This window comes from Genypterus blacodes, unplaced genomic scaffold (genome assembly GCF_046128005.1).
Source record: "Genypterus blacodes isolate CSIRO-AG114 ecotype Tasmania unplaced genomic scaffold, CSIRO-AGI_Gbla_v1 ptg000055l_1, whole genome shotgun sequence".
Classification (NCBI taxonomy): domain Eukaryota; kingdom Metazoa; phylum Chordata; class Actinopteri; order Ophidiiformes; family Ophidiidae; genus Genypterus; species Genypterus blacodes.
Window position 1 is genome coordinate 59,938 of NW_027466867.1, and position 22,501 is coordinate 82,438.

Below are 22,501 nucleotides of genomic sequence, written 5' to 3' on the forward strand. Positions count from 1 at the left end.
ATTATGTTGAATTTAAAATACACGTTAGAAATGTCGCCGTGTTGTTTTATTTTGAAAGACCGCTCACCCAACTTCCGGTTATCTTCCTTCTCGTTCTCGGCGACTTCACGTACAGTTTGGGCAGTTCCAGCGCACCCCGGGCAGGCTGGAGGAGCGGAGCGGGGCAGGGCGTCGTGACAGCCGGACAGGACAACCTGTGACTCACAAACACACACACACACACACACACACGCACACGGATCACACCGCGCCGCTTAACGACAAACTCTGACACAGACGCACTTTTGAATCAATCAGCGCCATCAGTAAAGTTGTCTTCTTCTGGGGACGGAGCCGTTGGTCCTCGGTGCCTGAGCGTGACAAGTTGCGAGTGCGACACCGAGCCGATGTCTGGATCTTACTGCAAAAGTTTGTACCCGTTCAGCGGGGAGCAGCACCAGCAGGGACTGAGCTTTGAGGCCGGGGACATCATCAAGATCGTCCAGGCGCTGCCCGGCGGCTGGTGGGAAGGAGAGATGGACGGAGCCCGGGGATGGTTCCCCTCCAGCTACGTTCAGGTCCTGGAGGTAAAGCCCGGAATTATCACACTTTATTTACACATGCGCATGCTGGTTTACCTCATGTTAGAAGTGCTGGAACGATCGATCAATTACACAGATATTGACACGTGATTGTGTTTTTATTGATTTATCTTGGTTTTTATTTATGTGGTGATTATGGGATTATTAGATTTACTGTTTAAAAGTTTAAGATCTGGCTGAATTCTCCCAACTTTTGACTTCTTAAAATATTCAACCCATACAAGCACAAGAACATAAATCCCCACTGACTGAACTTTATGTGCTTCACCCATTGTTGAGCAAAATGTCAGCTTGGGCGCTATAATGCTGAGCTCATGGAATATTTGCTGTTTTTGTGGTTTCTTATTGTTTGAAATCAAATCCCCTTGTTTTGTTTAAAGACTAAATGTGCGCTCTGGGGAGGTTTTGGATTCTGTTGACGTCACGTGTGCGTGGTGTCACACAGCGATGATGAATGAAGGGAATCGCTCATGAAAATGTTCCTAATTGCAGTCATAGCTGTTGTGAAACTTGAGGCTTTTTTTTTGTGTGTGTGTGTGTGTCATTGTCTTTCACTCTCACTCTGACACACACTGGCTTGCTCTGAAACATAAAGACAGCATTCAGGGAGCACTAATAAATAGTTTTCCCATGTTGCCGTGCTTATCAGATTAACAACCTTCCCACTCATCAGCTCCTCTGGCTGACTGACTGAGGGGCACACTTCCTCATTCCACACACATTCCAGTTGAATTTTCAGGTCTATGTGTCTGTGTGTGTGTGTGTGAGTGTGAGTGTGTGTGTGTGGCACTGGGGCAGGGCAGAGGCATGTTTCTCTCTCTCTCTCTCTCTCTCTCTCTCTCTCTTCTTGTCACCCCCACACACTTTCAACCCAACAACCTCTTCTTCTTCCTCTTCTTCTTCTTCTTCTTCTTCTTCTTTCTGTGAAATCTCTGCAGTTCTGTCAGCGCTGAGACAGAGGCGCCCCACGTTCGTCGTATTTATCAAATTGTGCTGATTTAATTTGCCAAAACGCATTTGGCTGTGCGATTGTACGGTTGGCAGAGATTGAATTTGCGGCCTCCTGTCTCCTGCCATGACACCGCCCAGTGCTCTGACTATTTGTTACAATCAGCTGGCATCCAAGAGCAACAGACTGTAAGCAGGCAGTGTTCTCAGCTGTGGCCCCGTCTCTATCGCTCGGTCACGTTGGGATGTGAGGAGATGGGTAACGTATCTGCGTGAAACTGACTTGAAACTGCTGCGAAACACACGCCAGACCCCCCCGGACCCTGAATCTGGGCTCAGGCTGATGTTTTGTTAGCCAGTATGCAAACTTAAAGAGGCAAACCCACAGCAGCAGACGGCGAAAGACCCCGACGCCCCCCTATGCTGGTTTCTCAGGCGGGTTAGGGACTGGAGAGGGCGGGGCCGGGAGCACAGAGAACACAGGACCCTCTGGTTCAAGCTTCAGTTTCAGCCTGCATCCACATTGTGCAAGTGTGGGAGACACAAGCAGAGGTGACGTAATCACACGCACTTGAAGGGACTCATAAGGAAAATGAGTCATGTTTTAGTTTCGGGGGTTTCAGACCAGATTCAGACAGAAGTGACGTAGGAATGAAAGAGAATTAGTGGAAGTGAAGCTGTAGACGGGGAGAAACTGAGTTAAACCTGAAGTTAAATTGAGTTTCATTGTCTGATTTCTCCAAACAAACAGACAATAGTGGGTGTGTGTGTGTGTGTGTGGCTGAGATGCGAGGTGAGATACAGGATCGGCTCAGACTTTAAGCTGGAGGCCAAATCCAGGCCCCAGCTTATCTGACGTCACATTTGAGCAAACCCTGCCAGGTCCTCCTCACTTTCATGGTTAGCAGCAGAGGTTGGACCCTCGTGGGTTCAGATCTGGAGTGTCACCGCGTGTCTCTCTCTCTCCCCCCCCCTCACCGCTCGCCCACCTTTTCCTGTCTCGGGCCTAAAAATAACCAAATAAACGGCAGTGAAATGTCACAGTGAAGTGCGTGGTGCAGGCAGGGAGGGGCCGCGCTCACACCCTGCCCCCCCCCGGCCCCCCCCCCCTAGCCCCCCCTGGCCCCCCTGCCCCTCTGCTGGGTCAGCGATGCACCACCGCCACCTGGAGCAACGGGTTCCACCGGCCCGGGCAGAGAGAGAGAGAGAGGGAGAGGGAGAGGGAGAGGGAGAGGGAGAGAGAGGGAGAGAGAGAGAGAGAGCGGAACACGCCGGAGCTCCACTCGCACACACACTCACTCTCTCACTCACTCACTCACTCACTCACACACACACACACACACACACTGGCTCCTCTACACTTTACTGCTCTACATCTACGTGTTACATTTAGCATGTAAAGAGCATTAATATCACTCTAATTCCTCCTCTCCTCATCTCCTCACCTCCTCCATCCTTCCTTCTTCTATGACATCATACTCATTAAAGAGTGTGTACACTGTGGATAGATGGAGGAATGTTTCTTGTGCTTGTTGTGTTAAGTGGTAGTTTCCCCTGCTTGCTGCGTTGTGGCTGTGGTGCTCTGGTGCCGTGTTCCTTGCGTGTGTGTGTGTGTGTGTGTGTGTGTGTGTGTCATATGTAGATGAATGGCTGCTCTGTGAACGCGTCGGCCTGTAGGACGACATAATGAAATGACTAACGGCCAAACAAAGGACGCTTCTTTATTTCCTCTTTCTGGTTGAACATTATTCAGACCCAGAGGAGCGTTCATGGAGATCGCCGTCATTTTCAAGCCGTCGTTCCCCAAATCAGGGAATTCTCTCTAGAAAATCTCCTGTGATGTTAAATTCAGCACGTATACAGAGATCTGTGTGTGTGTGTGTGTGTGTGTGTGTGTGATGCAGACACTGCTGCTCTCAGATGTGTTGCTGTGTTGTCGTGGTCGTGGTCTTCAGCGTTGTGGCTTTGTTCTGTAAACAGCCCCGTTTCTTCCACGCATAATGAATCATTCAACAGAAAACCTGTTGTTGCTCGGCGCTTCAGTCTCAGGCCGTTTCCCACAAACCACCACCGAGAAGATCCTGCCTGAACCGGGACAGAGTCCGACAGAGTCTGACACACAATCCCACGTCGGGATGTAGGCGACCCAGTCTTCGGGTCTTCAGGGTTCAAGTCGGAGAAAGAACCAAACTCCCGTGTGATCTCCTGCCCGCTCTGAACAAAACCCCACATGGATCCACTTCCTCCTTCCTGTAAACACTCAGCTGTATGTCATCGCTCCTCAATGCTGCATTCCAAGTCCAACCAGTAGGTCTTGAGTTATTCCCCATTTCACACCCTTAGGAAATGGTGTCATGGTGTGTGTGTGAGAGTGTGCGTGACGGCCCAGGCCCTCACACCGAGCTGCCATGTTGACCGACGTGGCGGTGAAGTCGGCTCAGACGACCTCCGGCACCTTTCCCTCCCCGCTCCTTCAAAGTGGAGCGTCGGGAATCTTTCCAAGTTCTGGGTTCGTCTGGAATGCAGCGCACGCTCCGTTCTGATTGGTCGGGTGTGTCCGGGTCTGAACGAATCACGGGCCACACACACACTCCTGCCTCTGGACGATGGCGTGGACTCCAGCGTGTTACAGAAGCGAGAGGTGCTTTGCTGCTGTGAAGTCCATCAAGCAGCCATGGAAATGCTTGAGACACCATAAACTCAATGTGGATCCAACAGAACGTCCTGGTTGATACACAGAAGAAGAGATCTGTGTGTGTGTGGTAATGATGACATGTGCACAGGAGCAGAGCGGCCTTAGTCACCAGCCTGAGTCACTGATTAGTGCCGCTAATGAGGAAGAGATGGAGAGGAGCAGAAAGGAGAGCGAGCGCTGATGACTCACCCTCGTCTCCCAGCGTCTCCATGAATCGTCTCTATTGTCCCGAGCAGACGTGAAGCTTTAATGTGTGAGAGTGTTTACTGGCAGATGTTGTGCAGAGGAGTGTGTGTGCGTGTGTGTGTGTGTGACTCTGCTTACTTCACATCACTCCAGAGGGCTTTAACTCTCAACTGCAGAGAAAAGTGCTGAATGTTTTGTTCAGCTGGTTTGTCTGACGGAGGGATTAACATTTTAGTGCAGATCTTCATCCTGTTTGTAGCAACGGGGACGAAACAAAGAGAGACGCAGTTTGTTCCAAACGGGCTCAAGAGACGAGGAGGCTAAGATTGATGTGATGTGCTGATGTGTTGAGAGGGGCAACACGCTGGAAAACTGCTCAGTGACAAGACAGAGGTGTGTGTGTGTGTGTGTGTGTGTGTGTGAGCTCTGCCTGCCTTCTGCTTTGACTCATCTTTGGATTCCTGGAGCGTCTTTGTGTTTTTCTTCAGTCTTAGGCGACGACAAATAGTCAAGACATGTCGTCTCCTCAAACAAACTACCCTGAATTCCTCAGGCAGAGGAAGAAGAAGAACAGCTTCTGTCAAATATGGAGGACAGAATCTGAAGACAAAACAATCAGAATGAGGTCAGAGGTCATATTTGAGACTCTTAGCAGAAGGTATGATGACATCAGAGTGATCCTGACTGGAGGAGAAGAGAAAGGAGAAAACTGGGCTCTGATTGGATGAAGTTGATGAAACCCATTTGCTGTATCTGTCTTCCAAGCTGACACGTATGTTTGGTCCCGAGCTCACACGCCTGTTAGCAGACGGTAGTTAGGATCTGGGACATTCTGCTGCTGTGGGATCGTCTGTCAGGTCGGGGGCCTCTTGTTAAACTAATGGCAGCCCAACGAACCGGCGGAACGCGCTGAGTTACGGCCCTTTGATGAGCGGACGGAGGGCAGTTACACGCTCCTGCCCGCCGCTCCCGCCCGCCGCTCCCGCCCGCCGCTCCCGGGCGGGAGGACCTTCCCAGCACAAATCAGGACCGGCCCGATAAAGCGGCGAGACGGCAGCAGAGGCAGTAAAGGTGGAATCAGAGCCGTGCAGCTGGACGCGTCTGCAGGGACTCAGACTGCCCACAGAGTCACTTCACCCTGCAGAATGACTGCTCTCTTCCACTCCAGGAGGTACTTGGAGTTATTTGGATGATGATGTAATGTTGACTTTTCCCAAATGATGATATTAGACTCAGGTTCTTATTCCAGCATCACGTCTCACTTTCTGCACTCGCTGAGTTACTGTGTGTCATTATGTTTGCCTGTCGCCAGGGGAACGATTGGAAGCTATTTACTAAGAGCAGAGAGCTCTCTGTCTCTGCTCTGCTGTCCGCTGTGTGTGTGTGTGTGTGAGGGGCTGTGGGGTCTCCTGCAGCAGTTCAGGATGGTGATTCGGCCTGGCATAATCCCTCCGGTGGAATGCCAGGGGTTGGTGTGTGTGTGTGTGTGTGTGTGTGTGTGTGTGTGTGTGGGGGGGGGGGGGGGGGGGGTCAGACACACACACCAGGTGCTTCCTCTGCACGCTGGAAAACCAACAGCACCTCCTCCAGATGATGTCATGACAGAACAGACGATTCTCGCAGAGGAACGTTGCAAATATCAGTAAGAGGGACAAAGTGTGGGACGACGCCTCAGAGAGAACCGTGAGGGCGAAGCTGCCACAGTCACAGATCAGCTGTGTGCTGGAAGATGAGGTGTTTCTCACGCCACAATAAAAGCTAAACGTGCTTTCTGGGTTCCCGGATCTAACTTGGAGCTTCATGCAGAGGAGCTTTAGAGACTTTACAGTGAGTTCAGATCCGTCCATCTGTTCCTCTGTGTTCCTCTGCTGATCCAGATCCTGGTCCTGGTCCTGGAGCTCTCAGTGAACTAGCCCAGTATCCTCCTCCTTCTCCTCGGCTACGTTCTCCTGCTCTTCCTGAGGGAACGCCAGATGGTCTATCTCGTCCCCCCCGGCGTGTTCTGGCTCTGCCCTGAGGTCTCCTCCCTGTTGGACCGGCCTAGAAAAGCCTCATCCAGGCCCGATCAGACGCCTGAGCTCACAACTCCTCAGTTAGTCGTCTCACACGTCACCTGAGATAGAAGCAGGACCGTGTGAGTGGACGGACCTGCTGCCATGTGTGATCCTGAGAACCTCAGCAGCCCAGAGCAGAGAAGATCTCCACGCTTAGTGTCCACGCCAGTGTGTGTCCATGAAGAAGAAACCCAGAGGAGAGACGAGAAATTCCCATAAACTTGGAGGAGGGGTGGGGTGTAACAAAACCGGCTTTGTGACAGACACACACACAGACACACACACACACACACACACACACACACACACACACACACACACGCACACACACACAAACTTACACATGCTGCTGCAGCACTGGACAATAATGACAGTTTGTGTGAGCATACGTGTGAGTGTGTGTGCGTGTGTGTGTGTGTACGAGGCCGTCCCTCCTCCCCCCTGTTCTCTTCCTCCTTGTTCTCCTCCTCCTCCTCCTCCTCCTCCTCCTTCTCCTCCTCTCTGGAGTGTCTCTACATGTGGGAATGTGGCTTCGCTTCAGGCTCCCACATCTGCCCAAACCAAAACAATGTCTCCCAAATAAAGATATGGTCCACAGCCCCCATTCCTCCCTCCCTCACTCTGTCTGTCTCCCTCTGTCTGTCTCTCCCTCCCTCCCTCTGTCTGTCTCTCTGTGTCTCTCTCCCTCCCTCTGTCTGTCTCTCTGTCTCCCTCCCTCTGTCTCCCTGTCTCTCTGTCTGTCTCTCCCTCCCTCTGTCTGTCTGTCTCTCTGTCTCCCTCCCTCTGTCTGTCTGTGTCTCTGAGGAGCGCTTCATTCCTTCATTCCTCCTCCATTCAGCCTGGCCTCTTCTGTGTCTTAACACATTCTCCTGTCTAGGTCAAGTAGTGAGTGGCCAAGTGTACGTGTGAGAAGTTTCTTTCTCCCCGACTGCATTTCTCACATAAAGTCCAAACACCCGCTGAGTGATCACCCCTCCCCCTCCTCTGGGGCTTATTGATAACAGTGGCGCTGAGTGTGTGTGTGTGTGTGTGCGTGTGTGTGTGATGTTGACCTCGTGTATTCATGTGTTTTTTTTTGTGTTCAAGCCTTTTTTCTCCTCCTAAGTGGACGGGAGCTCATTAAGCTGATTTGTTTTCTTTTCAAACGTCCTTAAATTGCACAATTTTCAAGCCAAAAATAAGAAATAATCCAGATTTCTCCTCCTGGGTGTTAAAAAGCCTCTGAGTGAACGTTTACACCCTCAGACTCATGAACTCAAACCTCAGCAGGCCACTGAACAAAAGTAATCAAACACTTGGGACGAGTCGTTACTCTCAAGTCCAAGTCCAAGCCAAGCTTTGATGGGTTCTAATGAGGCTTTTGCTATAATCTGCATAGAATCTCAGTTCCTTCCTGCCGGTTGCCGTGGTTATCGTGTTGATGAGTGGAGTCGCGTCTCTTTTTAGAATTCCTCCATCGTCATGTTAGAGTTCTAAATGTGTCTCAGCTCCTCAGCCTCCACATTCCTCTCCGGCGCTCCTACCTGCAGCCGTCAGTGTTAATTGGACAGCTGCAAGTGGCTCCCCACACACACACACACACACGCAGGCAGGCAGGCGGCAGCAGCGGTGTGTGTGTGCGTGTGTGTGAACCTGGATTGTACTGATCTGACAATATGACCCAGAAAGGGTAGGTTGAGGTATTTTATGAGCGAATAATAGGAAACAGACACTTCCCTGTCTGTCACACCTCTGCTTACATGACGGGGGGAGGAGAGGGAGGGAAAACAATCACACACACGCACACACACACACGCTCAGACACACAGACACGCTCTCCTGACCAGTTCCCATCCTCATGGCTGCCGTGTGGCGTTATTCATAACAACCTAAAGTAAATCTTCTCTCCTGATGTTTGGCTGCTTTGAGAGGCTTTTCCCTTTTTCCGGTTTTCCGTCCTGGTTTTCATGTTCAGGATTCTCATGGATCTCTGCATCGCTCTCACCGCATCTCCAACTGGAAGCGGGACAGCTGGCCCGGCGCACCTCGACCCCTGCAGGCGCTCCCCCTCCCACATCCAGATGTTTCTCACAGGGGGTCGGCAGAGGTCAAACAAACCAGATAGGACACCAGCTTTTCTCACACACACACACACGAACATGCATGCAAACGCCCCCCCCCGCGCTCCATCACACGTCAGGCGCTCATGAGTCACTCAGGCATGTGTGAGGACAGCTCAGCGTCCAGGCCCCTGTCCAGTAATCCGGCCTGTTCACACTCCGGCCCGCTGCCTTTTGTGAGCCTGCAGACCTCAGAGTGAATCAGAGTGAATCACCTTCCCGGGACAACGTCTCTATTGTGGCTCTAATGCTTCTAACCTGAGGGATCAGAAGGACAAGGCGTCGCGTCCCGAGGCTCAATCCCGTCACGTCAGCGGGAGTCTTAACCTAACGAGGTCGTTCTGCGTCGTACAGTGAAACACACTGAGGTTAAGGGAACGTGCGGCTGGTGTGTGAGACGTGAATCCACTCCTTCATAACGTCTTTAAGGGGGACTTAGTGTTTGTGATGATGTCGTGCTTTAGAACAAACAGCCTTTTAATGTTAAAGCTGTTTTTCTTTTTAATGCCCGGGATTTGAACTTTCCCCTTTAATGCCTGTGAAGCTGAGGGAGGCAGGATCTCAGCCCGGCTCGTTAAAGTTCAGGTGAAGGGGCGACGGGCGGGTTTACTAGGCTGTTATTCCCCCTGACCTCAAAGCTAAAGGACGGGAGAGTTATTTAAAAGCATTTTTCTGAGGGAATTTAACAAATTGGCCTTGGTTTTCCAGGCAGGGAGCCAGCGTTCCTGAAATGAGGAGAGAGAGAGCGTGAGGTATTTTGTTTTCCACAATAAGAGATGCTGCCCGTGTGTGTGTGTGTGTGTGTGTGAGAACTTTAAGGAGGACTACGCAAGAGATCATCAGGAATACTGTGAGCCGGAATGTTTTTGTTTCATTTCAGGTCACAACTCAAGTTTCACGCAAGGAAATATCCAAATCTCCTTACACACCTCAGCTGATGTCCCACACACACACACCAGCCACACCGTCCGTGCCTGGGTATCCTTGACGGGCCGCCGCCGTCGCCGCAACGTTTTCCTTCCCAGACGCGAGAACACGGTTTCTTCTCACAGCTGCTGGTCGTTGTTTCGCAACACTTGGTCTCCAGTCTCCTGGCCCGTCCTCAGTTTGGCTCCAGCCCCGGTTGAACAGAGGCCCGTCTAGGTTTTCCCCCCTAAATTGATGGTTCGATTGGATTTTGCGTTGACATCCTCAACAATCCATCAGAATCCAGTGCAGAAGAAGAAGAAGAAGAAGAAGAAGAAGCAGCAAGTTTCCTGTTTTCTCACGTTAGACCGTAATCCTGTTCATCCACAATCCTGCATTTCAGGAGCGGATGCAGCTGCAGTCACAGACCCTTTGTTCATAAACCAGTTAAGTTATCAGCAGACAGTGAAACTCGAAGCCTGATGACTCAACCAACCAACCGACTCTTTTGTTGGAGGTTGTTGAGTTCAAAAGGTGAAGAAGAGAGCCGAGTCAGGTTAGGATGAGCTTGTTCACAGATAAACACGTGGAGATCGTCTGAGCTCTGTCATCACAGCCAGAGATGAGCAGTCAAGTTCAGCTGCTCTGGCTGCTCTGGCTGCTCTGGCACGCTGTGAACGTGGGGCCAAAGGCAGTCTGGGGTTTAGAAGGTTAAACATCTGGAATGGAGCATTATGTCACATCTGCCGAGACAAGTTGGCCCCGATCTCACACTGGTCACACTTCCCCCCACTGAGGCGCCTGTGTGTGTGTGTGTGTGTGTGTGTGAGATGCTTCAGCAAACGTCTGTCACAGAGGTCAAAGGTTCAGGCTCTTAAAGTGACACACAGGTTTACTAAATGTCTTCGTCCGGCTTGTAGGAATGGAACATTTAGGGAATCCAGGGGATTTGTTACAATTCATTATGAGGGTTACTTTACAGAATGATACTGAGTGGTGACGTCTCAACACACACTGTGATGTTAGAGGCTAAACTGAACACACACACACACACACTAAGCAGGCAGGCTATAGGCTCCAAACCCTAAACACTGCACAGACTGAGAGGCTGACAGCTTCTGGCAAACTAGCAAATGGAGAGCAGGACCTTCCTCTCTGGCCTATAAAAGGGACCAGCTGAGTGAAGATGAGGAGCAGGTGGAGCTCAGCAGCCAGGTGAAGAGCATCCGCGATCACACACCGACACACACACCGACACACACACACACACACACACACACACACACACACACACACACCTCGCTCTGTGCTCTGTGTTGGAACAGATCCGTACACGTTGTCATGATAACCATCTGCACACTGAACCACACACACACACACACACACACACACACTGCAGGTCCCTCTGATTCTTCTTCATGTGCTTAAAACATATCAATTCCAGGAATCGGGGGACTTATTCTCTGTGTCCTCCAGACCATAACCGCCCCCCTCCCCCCCTCATATCTGCTGAGCTCGGGGAAAAACAATCCAACCGTATCGTTTCACTGATAACCAACATGTGACCAAACACATTCCCTCATGATACGGAGCGTCCTATTGTGTCTGACGGGAAAACCAACAGGAAACCAGCACAAGGCAGGAAATGCACAGAGACCCCCCGCCCCCCAGATTGTCTCCTGTTACTGGTTGGTGACCTCCATGACCTTTGGTGTTTAGATGAAGCTCTTCATTCAGAGGAGCGACTTTGATCGTAGCCTTGATGTGATTTGCGTCCGAGTCCCAGTTTTGATCCCGGACCCGGCTGGGACCTGAACAGACCGGACCGGCCGGCGGAACCCCCTTGTGCTTCCTCCCAGCCCCGCCCTCCTGTGCTTCATCCCAGCCCCGCCCCCCTGTGCTTCATCAAAGCCCCGCCCTCCGGCTCCAGTATTGTGTTTTTAAACTTATTTTTAACTTCAGAGGGAATAATAGGAGCATTTGAGCAAATCCTCTTCTCAAAGGCGAAGGAAAGACAAATTTAACAGTGGCCACGGCGACCATGAAAGGGGGGAAACATCACCGCCGTGCAGTCAGACGCTGTGTAATTACACAAAGTCATAACGTCAGACTCTCCACTCGGGACAGGAGGACTCCTTTCTTCTTCTCTCTTCTCCTCTTAGCAGTGACATCCACAGTAATGACTTCATCCTGTGAGGTGAGGAAGAGGAAGAGGAGGCGAGGGGCCCGTCTGTGCCTCAATCAATACGGGATATTACCAAATAAAAGTGTTTGATGAGACGGTGAATTGGTGAAGAGGCAGAGGAGGCAGAGGAGGATGTGGAGGCTGTTTGGAGGTGATATTCCCCTCATGCCCAGCGTGTACACACGCACGCACACACACACACACACACACAAACACACACACACACTCCGCCCCTCATCCAAACATCTCCACTGTGGCCTCCCAGGACTTTGTGGGATTGAAAGGAGAGCATTCAGGCTCATCTTCGTCACTGATTACTGCTTTGCTCCATCACGGCTCTTTTGCTTTTGTCGTTCCCCTGAAAGCAAACAAACAAATTGACCCGAACTGTTTGATTAAGAGAGACGTCTCGCTCTGCGGTTGAACTTTTATCTGATCATAGATTATCTATTCGATTCATCCTGTTTCTTCAGTTGGGCCTCTGAGCCCTGAATCACTGCAGTAACAGGATTGAGTTTCCTCGCTGTTACTACAACGAACCTTCTTCTTCTCTACGCTTAAACGAGCTGGCACGGGTCCAACATAACAGAACCGGAGCTGATATGGAATTTCACCCGGCGCTCCCACGTCTCCGAGCGGCGGCGACGTCACACGATCCCGTGTCCTCGGCCTCGGTTTGTTTTGCTGCTAATGCGGAGCAGATGTTTGCCTCCTCGCTCTCCCGTGTTCCTCGGCTGATCGTGGCGTCCAGCAGCACACACACACACACACACACACACCAGTTTGTTGTTCTTTGTGCGGCAGCGCAGCTCAACCTTCTGCGTTATGATGTCATTGGCTGCCGGTTGTGAAATACTCTGGGAAATGAGAACCTCATTGAACTCGGCCATGCACATTTCTCCTGCATGTCAGCGGTTGTGTTGATTGTTTCCTCCTCTGTTTATCTGTGTTCCATCCCAACAGACTCACAAGAAATAACAACCCAACGTGCTGTTTACTCTCACCTGCTTGTGTTTAAAGCCCATTTGTCTCTTTATGTCTGTCCACAGAAGACGGCGTCCCTGAGTCAGCTTCCTGTGGAGGACCTCAAAGACCCCCTGCCTCCTACATGGAGGTGCTACATGTCTCCACAAGGGCGGCGCTACTATGTCAACACAGCAAGCAACGGTGAGTTACACAGGGAAGGACTGCTGCAGGATCACGCCTCTGTTTTCACTCTGTGTGCTTGGTGGTGATTTTTTTTTGTCACATTGAAGCGTAGAAAAGGTTTCGAACTAGATGAATTAGGTCTCACACCTCCATCACCTCTGCTCCTCCATCTGTCCAAGCAGACACGAGTTTAAGTGTTTCATCTTGTGGCCTTGTTTACCTACACAGGCTCAGATTGGAGCAAACAGGATTCATCTGGTCTCATCGTCTTGAACATGGCGTCAGATTTGTTCGATGTGTGTGTGTGTGTGTGTGTGTGTGTGTGTGGAGTGCTACGCCGTCCTCACGCTGCGTCTCTGCGGTGCCAGACGGAGACGGAGACATCAGGGCTCGGTGTTTGTGTCACACAGTCACACTCTTGTTTGTGTCCCTGTAGTGCGCACACACACACACACACACGCACACGCGCACACACACATCTCCGTCACGCCCTCCTCCTCCTCCTCCTCCTCCTCCTCCCCTCGTGGTGCGTTTACTGTCCCTAAGTGACCTGGCTGTGAAGCTTGACGGATGACACTAATATGTGGCTTTGGCTCCCGATGCTGCAGCGAGGAAGACGCAGGTTTATGGGACGCAGCCGGCTGAAGACACGAGACCAACACGCTCGCTCCTCCTCCTCTTCCTCATCCTGCTTTTGCTTTTAACATAAAATGAGGTCAACGTGCTGATTAGAAACTTTCTTTTATGTAGTTTGTAACCTGATAGAGACTTGAGATCAGATGGAAACATGGCTGAGCTCAATCTTCTTTCTTTGCTTCCTCATCTTCCTCTTCCTCATCTCTGTCCTTTTGTGATTTTTCTTACCTTCTCTTCTACCTTTGTTGTGCTAATTTCCTCCCATTCCTCTTTCTTTCCTTCTCTTCATCTCCTTGCCTCCTTCTTCTTTCCTCCTTCTGCCTCCTTTACTTCTCTCCTTCAGTCTATGCCTCCTTCCCTCTCTCCTTCTCCAGTTCCTACCTTTAAGATTTGATTCCTCACCACGGCTGCGTTAACGTTTGATTCACAGTTTGGAGGTTTGTCCTCAGCTACCAGAGGTGCAGGGGCAGGAGTGAAGGGAGTGACAAGAGTGACAGGAGTGATGTCGCTGCTCTGTTGTGCTCTGAAAGATCCTTCTGGGGAAAACCATTAATTTTTAATAACTCCACCCGGGCGCTGTATGTGTGTCAGAGCCACTTCAGAGGGAAAACTCTCCTCTCACAGGCAGAATATGTGATCTGTGTCTGCTCACACACACACACACACACACACACGCACACACACACACACACAAACACAAACACACACACACACACACACACACACATCTGATAACACTTTCTAAAACAAAAAGGTATTTATAGATTCTGCTCTGTTCCTTTCTTCGTGGTAAAGTTCAGTAAAGATTAGCGAGAGTGTCCTGTTTCTGTGTTTCTGCATCGCCATGGCAACGGGGCTGTCGCTCGTAGGTGTGGACTTGCGTGTCCTTGTGTTTGGGTTTGCTACTTGGTTTTCCTTCCTGTGCTGCTGCGTGTGTGTGTGTGTGTGTGGCCATAAGACATGCCACCCGTCAAACCCTCACCAAAGCAAACACACACGCACACACACACACACACACACAGTAGCTTGAGTTACCGCATGTAGACTTTCCGTGTGGTTTGCAGGTTTCTATGGACTCTTTATTTATACTTTCAACAAAAGCTCCTTTCAAAGCTTTAATCACCGCTACAAATCAACAAACACACGTTTGGTTATTAGAGTTTGATGCACTTTAAGTTTGTTTACATCACTTATGTCTGTATCCAGATCACCATGACAACAAAACACACACACACACACACACACACACACACACACACTGTGACATGCATCATCGAGTTCTGATTGATAAACTCACAGATGAGCGGCGGCTGAAGCGTCACGTGTCCATGAATAAAACATGTGGGCGGCTCAGACGAGCTGACGCAGGGTTTTGTTATTAGACACACACACACAAACACACATTAAAGTCTTTGTTGGTGTGACGGCCCTGGGACGGTGTGGATGAACTCTTTCATAAATGTAAACCTGACTGGTAAACTGAGTCGGCTCCTCCCCTGCAGGCAATTTAGAGTTTGATTGACGACTTTTCGAACCAGGCGACAAGGCGCCTGATGAGAGCGACTTCCTGTGCCTCTGCCCCCTCGGCGTGTGACCGCAGTATGCCAGCGCGCTCAGCTGAACACAAATGAGCTCAGCGATCTGCTTTAAATCCCAGCATGCATCACTGCAGCCTCCTATATTAGAGTCAGTGTATAAATATGTTGCCTCTTTATCTTTATCATTCTTTAGGATTACAGCAAAGTTTCCCTGCACCGTTATTTCAGTGTGTGTGTGTGTGTTTGTCTGAGTGGATTTTTCGTGTTATTTCTGTTCTTAGTTCCACTTCCTGTCTCTAAATGTGGCTGTTATCTTGGTAACAAACGTAATATAAATTGAATATTTGGATGTTGTGTTGACTGCTGAGCCCCTACAGTCACAACAACAAAGCTTTTCCCCGAGCTAAGCAGATTACGCCGCTGCATTAACCCCCCTTCATCTCTCACTGCATCGACCAGCTGACGACACGCTGAGGCTGAGGGCAGAGATGGAGGCATTTAAGGTCGTTAGGTCGCTGTGCATCAAACACACACACTTATCCTCCACACGCGTGTCATCTGACCCGACGGGGCGAGGAGCCGAGTGAAACGCGAGCTGAGAGACGGACGCACGGGAGCACAGATCAGAAGCTGTCAGTTTATTTTTAGAGCCGTCAAACTGATTTTTGAAGCGTTTGTTCTTTTTTATTTGCCTGATAAAATCCTGCACCTGTTATTCCTGCAGAGACGGCAGATGATTTATAAAAGAGACAGATTCTGGGTGTTTACTCGGCTCCTTTGGTTACTCTGACTACATTCTGATTGAGGCAGTAAAGGAGGAAGTAGTGTGGATGGACTCACCTCATAGTCGGGCGAGTCGTAGCTTCCTGTCTCATTTTCCCTCAAAGTCCAAACTCGGGTAGAGGGTTGAGGTTGAGATCCAACTGACAAACGAAGAAATCGCTTCTTCTTCTTCTTCTCTTTGCTTCTCAATGGAGCCGAAGAAGGAGCTGAATTAGCTTCTCGCTCCGGATCTGTGACGAGGGAAAGAATTCCAGCTTATTCTAAGAGGAAGTTTGTGTCTTTCTGGATGGAATTCCTGAGTTCTTTGTCTCGTTAAGGCTCAGCTGCTCGCTCTGACAGAGATACACAAAGTGACGATGCAGTCTGGATGGGTTGATGGATTCATGAATCAGGCTAAGTTGTGGCTTATTCAGTGTGTAACCTCATATTAACTCTCAGCTCGTCACTGCCCACACCTGCTGCTCAGAGCTCAGCTGCATCCACTCGCTCTCTGATGAACCTGAGACGATCCCTCTGCTGTTTGATCCCGTCGAACACACAGGAACATTCCAACGGAGTTGTGCAATAGCAGCAAACAGTCTCTGGATGTTACACAGTGTGTGTGTGTGTGTGTGTGTGTACCACAAACATGCTGTGGGATCGGACCCAGTGCTTCAAATCACAACTTCCTCGTCGGCCACAAATAGTTTCTGACACGGTGGAGAAAACTTAACGGCGTGAAGAGAATGTGGGAATCTGTTTTCACCTCCAACATGTTCTCCTCCATCTTCAGAGACGACCTGGGAGAGGCCCTCCAGCGTGCCCGGGACCCCCAAGAACTCCCAACGACACAAACACTCCCTACCTGCAGGTAACCCCCCCTCCTCTCTGTCCCTCACTCTATCCCCCCCCCCCCCCCCTCTCTCTCTCTCTCTCTCACTCCCCCCCCCCCCCCCCCCCTCTCTTCACCTCCTCCAGTTTTAGCGCCCCGGGGCTGTGAATTCGCCAAAAATTCCACAGTGGCACAAAAGCAGCCGCTCATACACACCAAACACACTCTCTCTCTCACACACACACACACATACACACACACACTTCCTGTGACTAATTTTATCTGCAGCCTTCAAACTGCAGCACTGAGGCCTCTTCTGTCTCTCTCTTGGCTCTGGTCCCTGCTGGAGATGCACAAACAGACAGACAGACAGACAGACAGACAGACAGACAGAGGTGGTGAGGTTCTGCTGGTTCTGAGTCTCCCAGTATCAGAGGTGGTCCCGCTCCAGTTCAACCACTTGTGTGTTATAGTCAACTGCAGATGTGTTGAAGTAGAAGCAGAATGAGGCAGGAGGCGACAGAATCAGCCCAACCTCTGACTCTTCTTCTCTTCATTTGATTTAACTCTGATAATTTCGTCCTCCATTAATGGACAGAAGCTCCCTGATCTCTAAATCAATCCAATTTCCAGACATATAATCCAATAAGGTCTCATTCTGGACGTCCCATTTGTCGCCAACACACTGAGGCTATTGTCTCGGCCAAGACGTCCCTGACATGTCCCGGTCCCCTGAGTCTGTCCAGCCATGTTAGAGGACAAAGGCTGTGACAGCTCGTCCTCCATGCAGGTTCACTCACAGAGGCGAGACGTTTAGGAAGGAGCAGGAATTTGGCTCCACGACTCAATAATCTCCTCCTGACAAACTGCGAGCGAGCGAGCGAGCGACTCCTTGTTCTCTCCGTCACCATTAAAGACATTTATCAGAGACATTTATCAGACGTGGAGTTCAGCAGCTCGTCGCTTTGAGTCGTTAGGATAAATTTCCCTGCGGATCGACGCCGGCTTTTACAGCAGCAGGGGCGCTCGTGTGCCAGACGCAGAAGAACTAATGACATCTCTGTCCTTTAATCTCTCCTTTGCTCCCATTCTCTCCCTCTGACTATAACTCTTTGTGTGTGTGTGTGTGTGTGTGTGTGTGTGTGTGTGTGTGTGTGTGTGTGTGTGCAGTGAACGGGTTTCACTCGGGTGGGAGCCCCTTGCATCCTAGGGAGCACCTGCACAACAGCCTGGTGAAGAAGACCAGCGGAGAGCCACAGGTAAGGCTGAGGGACGGAGTGGGACAGGGGTTAGGGTCAAAGGTCAAGAGGACATGACATACATTCTTTGTTTTCTACTGCTGACATCATCAAAGTTTGATTGATGGATGGTTGAACTACAGCATAGAGACATTCATTGGTGCCCCCGACTTTGAGAACCACTCTGAGCGATACTAGCCCTCTTCATCATCGCCCTCACACTCCTCACCACTGCCAGGCTCCTCTGCAGACACGTAGTTCAGCTACAGCTTCCTGACCTCGGGCTGCTGCTCTGGATGCTCACACAGAGCGGCTCGGCCCTCCAGCACTGAAACAAGACGAGATAATTGACTCACTTCACACGTAACACAACACGTATGTGACTCCTGAGCTCAAGTTCAACAACAGAGAGGAGCTGCGTCTCCATTTCATATCAAACTATCACTGTGTGTGTGTGTGTGTGTGATTATTACTTTCTGACTCTCACACACTCACTGTGACTCACACAGATCCAGGACACCAGGAATCTCTGCATTGTTATTGTTAGAACACACACACACACACACACACACAGAATCTTTCTCTCCAACCATGCTTTGCTTCACACTGCAGATCTATCCTCCCCACTCTGCACAGCAACACACACACACACACACTCGCAGCAGCAGCAGCAGCAGGCGCAGGTCCAGACACAAACACTGCTCGGAAGGAGAACATCAGTGTGTGTGTGTGTGTGTGTGCGCGTGCGTGTGTGTAATGGATCGTATATGGGACCTGGAGGATGGTTTTGATGGAGCGTTCTTCTTCTTCTCTCCGCAGAGCCCCGTGTCAACGTCGCCCACGAGGAAACAGAGCAAGGAGACGAGTGTGACGGTGAGTGTACGGCCGCCCCCGGGGCTCAGAGCTCACACCTGCACCTGCCTCACAAACAAACCATCATGCATCCACCAAGGCTGAACACATGAACATACAGAGCGGTTGCCTGGTAACATGATAAACAGACAAACAGATGGCTGGTCATGTGACAGATGTGAAAGTGTTGGAGCTTCCGCAGCTTTTTTTTCACTCTGGAAGAAAAAAAGAGAAGTGTTTGGGGCTTATTTTCAACCGGAGTTTCCACCACAGTACACACACACAGACACACCCACACACACAGTGACATCACCCTGTGGGGCATCCAGCGGACTTTGTCCTCAGTTGTGGGGTCGTCAGTCTGAGGTGCCGGAGCTCTTCTTCTTCTTCTTGTTCTTCTTCTCTCTCTCCGTGTTAAAAGCTCAGGCTGCTGCGAGGATGACGAGCGAGGTAGGTGTCCGCTTCCATAGCAACCGCAGTGATAAGTAGATGATAAGTAGATGGTTATAAAAGGAAACGTGCGAAAGAGAGTGTAAACTCTGCACCGACCTAACCTCGGCTAAGATCTGCTGAAGGTCCAGACTGAAGAGCTCTTTGTTTCATCTTGAATGCTTTTATTTGATTTATTTTTATTCTTGTTCACTTTCATCGTCCTTCCTCTTCTTCTCTATGCTTGAAACTACTGAATTTATTCATTTTACTACATTTTAAATGTCCTCTTGTCTTTGATTCATCTTGATTCTATCTGATTTTCCCTGCTTTGGTGTGATTTCTTGTACTTGTGTTTTATTTGAGTCTTTAGTATCTTTGTGTGTTTTAACAGCTGACCTGGTTTGTTGTCACTCCAATCAATCTAAAGCACTTTGAGCTGCACTTAATGGAGGAAAATGATCGATCAACTTAATTGGGGTCATGAAAGAATGCGTTAGAAAGTGCCGATAACTGTGCCTGTGTGTGTGTGTGTGTGTGTGTGTGTGTGTGTGTGTGTGTGTGTGTGTGGAGCAAGGGGTCAGTCTCTGTCAGCGTCAGCGCCGATTAAATAAGAAGCCTCAAACTAATTATAAGCCTTCATAAGCCAAGATAAGGTTGAATTAAAGGCCCTGTCCACGCTCAGCCTGCACGGCGCCGCTGCAGGCCCGAGTTTGTCCGTCTGCGAACAAAGAGCGAAGAGCTCTGGCATCAAACGTGGCGGCGGCGTCGTGTGTGCAGTGAAGCTTCGTCTTCTCCGCAGGCTGTTTGCTTCCTGGGGTTAATTGGAACAATTGTGAGAGAAGATAAAGTGGAGCTGTTTACCCAGAATCCTTTGCTGAAGCTGCGCCGTCTCTTTTTACGACTCCATTATTTCCCTTAAAGACAGAAGTTTATGTCTGAACTCGCCCACTGGCATCGTTGTGTTTGTAAGTGGGAGCATTTTGGAGATGAAACTCTCTGTAACTCTGTAATCATAGGAGGAGAATCTGTAGACGAGATGGAGTTTGAAGTGCTTTTGCTTGGAAATCCAGCTGTTTTTTCCTGTTAAAGTAGATTTCATGATTCAGTATGCAGGTGGAGCAGTTTGTTGTCACTGGTTACACACACACTCGCTTCTACCCTGCAAAGTCACAGAGGGATGCTGAGTCCATTAGCCTCAACCAACACATCCAGCCCCTCTACTGCTGCTCGTGGGTCAGTGAGCAGATTTAACTGCAGTCAGATCTTTAGGAGCGTTCCACTGATTGCTGTGAGCCGAAGTGGAGACCCACAAAGCTGCTGAGTCGCCTCTGAGCTTAGAGACACGTGAGGCTGGACAGGGTTTGACTTTGGAGTCTGTTGGAGGTGAGGAGATGAGAGTGTTGCCAAAGCAACAGAGTGTAGGCTACCCGAAATAGCAGAGTAGATGTCTGTGTGTCTGTGTGTGTGTGTGTGTGTGTGTGTCACCCAGAGGTGCGACCAAGGTGTCGTCTAGGAAGTCTCAAGTCAATTTACAAGACTTCATTCCAGTCATTATCCTTGATGTCCTGCTCACCTGTACTCACCTGAACCCCCCCGTCCTCCCCTTCTTCTTCTTCTGCTGCAGATTAACTGCGTGACGTTTCCGACTCCGCTCAGCACGGCCGAGCAGCAGCTGCTGAAACCGGACGAATGGAGCTACTGCGACTACTTCTGGGTAAATGCAAACACTGAACACACGACATGTGTAACTGCTGGTGGCCTCAGACGGCTGCAGCGTCTCCACGGGGACCAGCCCCTCAAACATGACATCATCTGCTTGCTCACTTTGGTGCCTGCAGTCAGGAGCAGTGGTTCTGTTTCTTCCCAAAGGTACTGAAGGCTCAGGTTTGCTCTCCACTCACCTGATGTGACCCCTGCTGTCTCTCCCCTCCTCCCTAAGCTTGATTAGTTTCCCTGAGTCGTGGATCAAATCCCCCTGGAATCTTTGGCGCTGCTGAAGGTTTGGATGGAAAATACAAAACAGCCTAGGCTCAAAACTTATCAATCGACAGCTTTTATGGAGAAACATTGTGCAATCCTGAAGAGTCGTGTGAAATCTCAGCCAATGGAGCGGAGAACATTCCTGAGTCAATTTAGCTCTTCAACCAGCTGAGGCGGTTTGTTAAGAAGATTGATTTGCTCTCATCGCAAAATATGGCTCAGAGAAGTGACATCATCTCTGTCGCTCTCAGCAGTAAAGCACTAAATGGACGTTCCCCCTGAGGGTCCAGCAGAGCAGAAACAGCACCGGATCCTTTTTATGTTTCACCACGAGCCGGTGTTCCTGTGCGAGCCAGCGCGCTGCACGCTGAGCGACGACGCTGCATTTAATCAGATCCACCAGACGGAGAGGATCACACGTTACACGGAGCGCTTGGGCCCACGGCCAGCCAGCTGGCCCCCGCCGCTCTGCTCGGGACGCCTCCCGCCCCTGCAGTGTGTAATCTCTACCAGGTGCAGTGTGTGAGGCTGACACACTCCGCACACACACACGCGTGCACACACACACACGGGCTGGAGAAAGTGGACACCCGAGCCTGGGAATGGCACCTTAGTGTGAAAACAAAGCAGATCAGGTTTTGTACAGAACACAAACACACACACACACACACAGACACACACACACACACTCCAGTCCCTTCCTGGTCCAGATCCAATGCTTACACCACTTTACCGTCCTGGTTTTGCTCAGTCCCAGAAGTTCCGGAGCAGAGCCGTAGCGGTCCTGGTAGGAGCTCCAGGTGTTTGGAGAACGTTGCCCCCCCCTCCTCTCTGCTCACACACTCCAACATGAGTTACTACAGTCCAAAGTACTCACAGCATTCCATGGAAAGAGCTGTGATTTAGGAAACATCTCATGCGTTCCAGACGTTCCTGCAGCTCTCACAGATGATCAGAGGCTCTGAGGCGTGTCTGCGGCTCCTCCGTCACATCAGAGTGGAAGGTGTGATGTTTGTGTTTGTTTGCTCATGGTGTTCGTCGCTGTGTTTGTCTCGTAGATGGATAAGAAGGATCCCCAAGGCAACGCGGCTGATACAGGATTTGAGGTTCTGCTGCAGAAACAGCTGAAGGGGAAACAGATGCAGAAGGAGATGGCCGAGTTTGTGCGGGAAAGGTGACTGTTTGTGTGTGTGTGTGTGTGTGTGTGTGTGTGTGTGTCTGTGTGTGCCTGTTTATTGGTCAGTCCCTGAACTTCCTTTTTCGTTCTTGCTTGCCTCGCCTTCAGGTTGCCATGACAACCGTACAGTTCTCATTCAAACTAAACCGTTTCCCTTTTCTTGGTGTTGCCTCACCGGTGCACATCAACTTGTTACACAACGCAGGAAACGCCCGGGGACTTCTGCTAAACGCTGCTTGGTAACGAAACTC

At 50.3% G+C, this 22,501-nt stretch overlaps 1 protein-coding gene across 1 annotated transcript in view; it reads left to right on the plus strand.

Moving 5' to 3' along the window:
- Positions 1–173: 173 nt before the first annotated feature.
- gas7b (growth arrest-specific 7b) overlaps positions 174–22,501 on the plus strand; it is a 30,882-nt gene continuing 8,554 nt past the window's right edge. The window contains exons 1-7 of the mRNA XM_076151800.1: positions 174–566; positions 12,704–12,821; positions 16,533–16,610; positions 17,742–17,830; positions 18,629–18,682; positions 20,718–20,807; positions 22,132–22,247. Coding sequence (XP_076007915.1) covers positions 387–566; positions 12,704–12,821; positions 16,533–16,610; positions 17,742–17,830; positions 18,629–18,682; positions 20,718–20,807; positions 22,132–22,247 — 725 coding nt within the window. The 5' untranslated portion in view covers positions 174–386. The remainder of the gene's footprint in view (positions 567–12,703; positions 12,822–16,532; positions 16,611–17,741; positions 17,831–18,628; positions 18,683–20,717; positions 20,808–22,131; positions 22,248–22,501) is intronic.